Source organism: Helianthus annuus, chromosome 3 (assembly GCF_002127325.2).
Source record: "Helianthus annuus cultivar XRQ/B chromosome 3, HanXRQr2.0-SUNRISE, whole genome shotgun sequence".
In the NCBI taxonomy this organism is placed as follows: Eukaryota; Viridiplantae; Streptophyta; class Magnoliopsida; order Asterales; family Asteraceae; genus Helianthus; species Helianthus annuus.
This window is the reverse complement of record NC_035435.2, coordinates 134814036-134819169: the sequence shown is the minus strand read 5'-3', so window position 1 is coordinate 134819169 and position 5134 is coordinate 134814036. Positions and strand designations below refer to the sequence as shown.

At 38.3% G+C, this 5134-nt stretch overlaps 1 protein-coding gene across 1 annotated transcript; it reads left to right on the top strand.

The window, feature by feature from the left end:
- The first annotated feature begins 519 nt into the window (after positions 1-519).
- On the top strand, positions 520-2420 carry LOC110929830 (probable purine permease 11). Its single transcript, XM_022173017.2, has 2 exons — positions 520-700; positions 874-2420. Exons 1-2 carry the CDS (start codon positions 661-663, stop codon positions 1959-1961), a joined length of 1128 nt encoding a protein of 375 aa, XP_022028709.1. The 5' UTR covers positions 520-660; the 3' UTR covers positions 1962-2420.
- The last annotated feature ends 2714 nt before the right edge of the window (positions 2421-5134 follow it).

Below are 5134 nucleotides of genomic sequence, written 5' to 3'. Positions count from 1 at the left end.
AAAAGTAAAAAGAAAGAAAAAAAAAATAGTGTAGCATTGTAGTACTGAAAGTAAGTTGTTCTTTAATATATATAATTTATATTTTTTATACTTTTTCTATATGCCATTTCTTTTTTATTGTGATTCAATACGTCATCAACTTTGTACTTTTATGTTATTTAGTTTTGCTGTTTTGTTATTGTTCCTTTTTTTATTCATTATACTTTAATTTCTAAATTATTTGTATAACATAATGTCCTCCAATTTGTTAAACACCCCACCCAATTTTTAAAATATCGATAAAATCAGTTGCTGTATCTTTCAATGTGTTTCCTTTATTTCTATGCTTCTTGAACTGTCCATACCAAGAAGAGCAGACTAATTTTGACGGGTCAATATAGAAAGACAAAGTTGAACACAGTGATCATGTTAGAAATATGTCATAATCAATACAATATACAAAAGTCAAGAAACTATATCTGCAAATCAAACTTTCATTCAAATATAGATTTCTTAGGTGTGAAGAACTCAAGTTTGACTTTCATGGTTAATTGGAACCCCTTTCAGTTGAGTTGACTTTTATACTTTAAAAGTTTAAAGCAAAATTGGACTTCTTAGTTTGCTTGTGCTTCCTGGAAACCTTAATCTTCTCTCTGCACTTCTTACAGCTTCATTTTTTTAATGGCTGTAGCTGGTCAAGAAGTAGAACTGCAAGTAACTGGTATCATATCATTTTTTTACATAATTTATATTCCAATATTAGTTTAAATCGAGATAGATGGTAAACAGGCAACAAACTGCGCAGCTACCCCTTTTTGAATAGCAAAACAAAGTCTTTTAAAAACTGCGTCTTTTTTTAGATTATGATATTAACTTCTTTATAAATCTTGGCAGCTAAAGATGAAGTCTCCAATGAAGCACCAAGTTCAATCAACACAAACCAGATTCCAGCAACCAAACACTACAGATGGTGGTTGCGGGTCGCGGTTTATATCATCTTTCTGTTAGCCGGTCAGGCAACCGCCACCCTTTTGGGCGGACTTTATTATGACAAAGGTGGTAATAGCAAATGGATGGCTACCTTTGTTCAATCAGCCGGTTTCCCAATCTTGATCCCCATCCTATTTTTCATCTCACCATCCACCAAATCCGCTACATCACCGCCACCAGTCGCCACCATTGTCCTCGTTTACTTATTTTTCGGCCTGCTTTTGACAGGTGACAACTTGATGTATTCATATGGTCTGCTATACCTTCCTGTCTCAACATACTCATTACTTTGTGCAACACAGTTAGCTTTCAACGCCCTCTTTTCGTTTCTTTTCAACTCACAAAAGTTCACTGCTTTGATCATTAATTCGCTAATTCTCCTGACGGTTTCTGCCTCACTTGTTGCGGTCAATTCTGACTCAGATAACTCATCGAACATCCCGAAAGGGAAATACATAATCGGGTTTTTCTGCACATTAGGTGCATCAGCTGGTTATTCTTTGTATCTTTCACTTTTGCAAGTATCATTTGAAAAAGTACTCAAAAGTGAAAACTTTAGAGTTGTGCTGGAAATGCAAATATACCCTTCAATGGTGGCGGCCGTAGGTTCAGTGGTGGGACTTTTCGCTAGTGGCGAATGGGACGGGTTGAAAATGGAGATGGATGGTTATGAAAAGGGGTCGGTATCCTACATAATGACGCTTTTATGGACGGCTATCGCGTGGCAAATATGTTCGGTTGGGATATTGGGACTAATATTTGAAGTGTCATCTCTTTTTACAAATGTGATTAGTACATTGGGGCTGCCTGTTGTTCCTGTTCTCGCGGTTATATTTTTCGGAGATAAGATGGACGGCGTGAAGGCTATTGCGCTAGTTGTTGCAGTTTGGGGCTCAGTTTCTTATGTGTATCAACATTACCTCGATGACTCGAAACTAAAGGCGAAGACGGGGTTACTTGTAAGGGCCAATGATGGTTGTGATAACGCTTAAACACACTAGGTGTAGTTTTTTTAGTTTAAGTTTTTATGAACACTTTATGTGTTCAAAAAGCATTTTTTTTTTATAATATAGCAATAGCAATAGGTGTGTTTGTGAATAAATTGTACAAGTGTTTGTGTTATGAACCGTACAAGTGAGCCCAACCTACCAGCCCAGTTTTAGAGGCCCAATAAATGGAATCGCAGAAGCATCACTGGATATGTTACGAAGGAATATTGTGAATGTTGTTACCAGTGTTTTTGAAACTGGACCGGACCGACCGCTCCGACCAATGAACCAGTAAGGCGGCCGGTTTGATGTCTGGTCCAGTTATGAAAACATTGGTTGTTACGCTTCTTCCCATCCCCAAACCTGATATATGTTCTTCCCATCCCTTCTGTGATAATTGTTCTTTAATCTTCCTTGTAATCATTCCGTTAATATCAATAGAAACATCCGATTCCATTCTAATTTGGTCATTACTTAGCTGTGTTAATATACATTCATTTCAGTTTGTAATTACAAGTAAGTTTTTAGTACTTTTTATTACAATTAATTTTTGATATATTTAATTTTTCTCTTATAACTTTTAAAATATGATCTTTTATAAGATTTCGAGTATAACGTTGCAACGTGCTTATTTTTATCTACGTCCCGATATAGTTTTTATTCAAAATCGATTTGTGAATATTATTGTACATGTTATCAAAACGACCTCACAATTTAGTTTTTTTATGCCTTTCCCCTTTTTATTCAATTTAAATAATAATATAATACTTCATAAAATTCCATATATACCGTTTTCCATTTTCGTTTAATGCTTATTTTTTTATAATGTGCTTTTTTTATTTACGTCTCGATAAAAGTATTGTTTTGATAATCAGAGAGCATTGTAAAGAGTTATTGTATTGAGATAATGCAGTGCTTTACAAAGAAAACTACAGGACCATTTATAGGGATATTACAAAAATAAATAAAGGAAACCCTATAAACTCTGAGCTGTCATTAGCTGTTGATTAGCATGATTGCAAATCCTTTATTTTTGGTCAAGGTTGTGATGAGGAATTCGGATCATTAAATTCCTCAGTCTTTGACTTTCCTTTCTGACACTCCCCCTCAAGTCGAGTTGTGGGATTCCCGAAACTCAGTTTGTCTAGACATTCACTAAAGATTCTTCCATTGACGGTTTTCGTTAGTATGTCTGCTAGTTGGTCCTTTGATTGAACAAATAGAAGATCTATTATGCCTGCTTCTATTTTTTCTTTGATGTAGTGCCTGTCAATTTCAACATGTTTTGTTCGATCATGCTGTACTGGGTTTTCTGAGATTTGTATTGCAGCTTTATTATCACACATGATTTCAATCTTTTTGGTAGGAGGGAGCCCAATTTCAGTTAGGAGTTTATGTATCCACAAGACTTCTGCCAGACCTCGTGCTACTTCTCGAAACTCTGCTTCTGCACTTGAGAGAGCAACGACCTTTTGTTTCTTACTTCTCCACGTAACCAAGTTTCCACCAACCATCGTGAAGTACCCTGATGTTGACCTTCTAGTACCTTTATCTCCTGCCCAGTCTGCATCAGTATATCCATGGACTTCTAAATGTCCATTTGGTTTAAACATGACACCATGACCAGTCGTACCTTTGAGATACCTAATGATCCTCCATACTGCTTCCATATGACTTGCTTGTGGTTGTGCATAAACTGACTCACCACTCCCACAGCATATGCTATATCCGGACGAGTATGGGAAAGATATATTAATTTCCCCACTATTCGTTGATATCTTTCTTTATCTGCCAATTTTGCTCCTTCCTCCATGTAACAACCCGCACTTTCGTGCGTTGTTACTAGTCGCTATACTCGTTACGCCTAGCACCAGAGATTCGGATCATAATGTAACAATATCAGGTACATCGCTATGTCGAACTATAATCAAATAATTACGCATATTCTATCGCTATTACAAGCTATTTTTCGTAAATAATAACACTCACGATGATGTTGAGTGAGGACCTATTCTGCCCTCCTCGATAGCCGTGAGGTGTCGAAACGTAAACAATCAACGCTAACAAGGACTTTCGAGTGAGTACCATGCCTCCAGCCATCGTGACGATGATGGCAATACGAGCAAGTAGTGCCCCGATAATCCTTGTGGCACATCACATCGAAGAACGCACTCGAAGGCACGCGTAACTCGATCATCGCACCAAGTATTTAATATATAGATACGTATATATGACCCTTTTATGATTAATTATAATAAATAAATGAATTATGATCTAAATACATGGAAATGTGGACCAAAACTATCGCAACGCACCAAAAACGAGGATCGGGAAGCCTCCGGACGGACAGGCCAGCCAAACGGCTGGGCCACCCATCGGACAGGCCGGCCGAACGGCTGGGCCAGCCGATCGGACAGGCCGGCCGAATGGCTGGGCCGACCGATCGGACAGGCCGTCCGATCCAGGCCAACCTGCCCTCCTGGCCTATAAATACCCCACATTCACCTCCAACACACTTGTTGTCACTGTTGCTGCTCGACCAGACGTTCCAACCCCTTTATCTCTCGATTTCTCGCGATTCTTGTAAGTTTTCAACTCAAATCTTGCACTTCTATGATCTACATTCAGTTCTACACCTTTCTACCTTTAAAATCTCCACTTTTAACCATGAAATCTCTGGATTTTGGGCATTTTAGGGTGATGTCACCATGGAGTTCTTATGAACTTCAAGAGTGATATCATCCCATGAAGAACGACCCGGATCCGAGTGGTTTCCATGCGTTTTTACATAAATCTCGTCTAATACTATGTTTTCTAATCAAGAAGTTATGTGATTTCCATGGATTTGAGATGTTTTAAAGATGATGTCATCATGAGTTCACAAGAACTTCAAAGAGTGGCCTCATTTTTACCATAACCAACTCGAATCTAAGTAACTTCACCCGTCTTATAATAAATCTCATCTAGATCTACGTAACCTAGCCAAGGTGTTCGGGATAAACATGAGAAAAACCATCAAGAATGGCCAGATCTGATGGAACGGGGCGGTTCCCGGCCGTTAGAACGGGTCGGATTTGATGGGGCTTCAGTGGTTTAACGCGATGACACGCCACTTCAGTCAAATCACCTGAAATCTTTTCAAAACCCATCAAGTGTGACATGATCAGGACGATGGA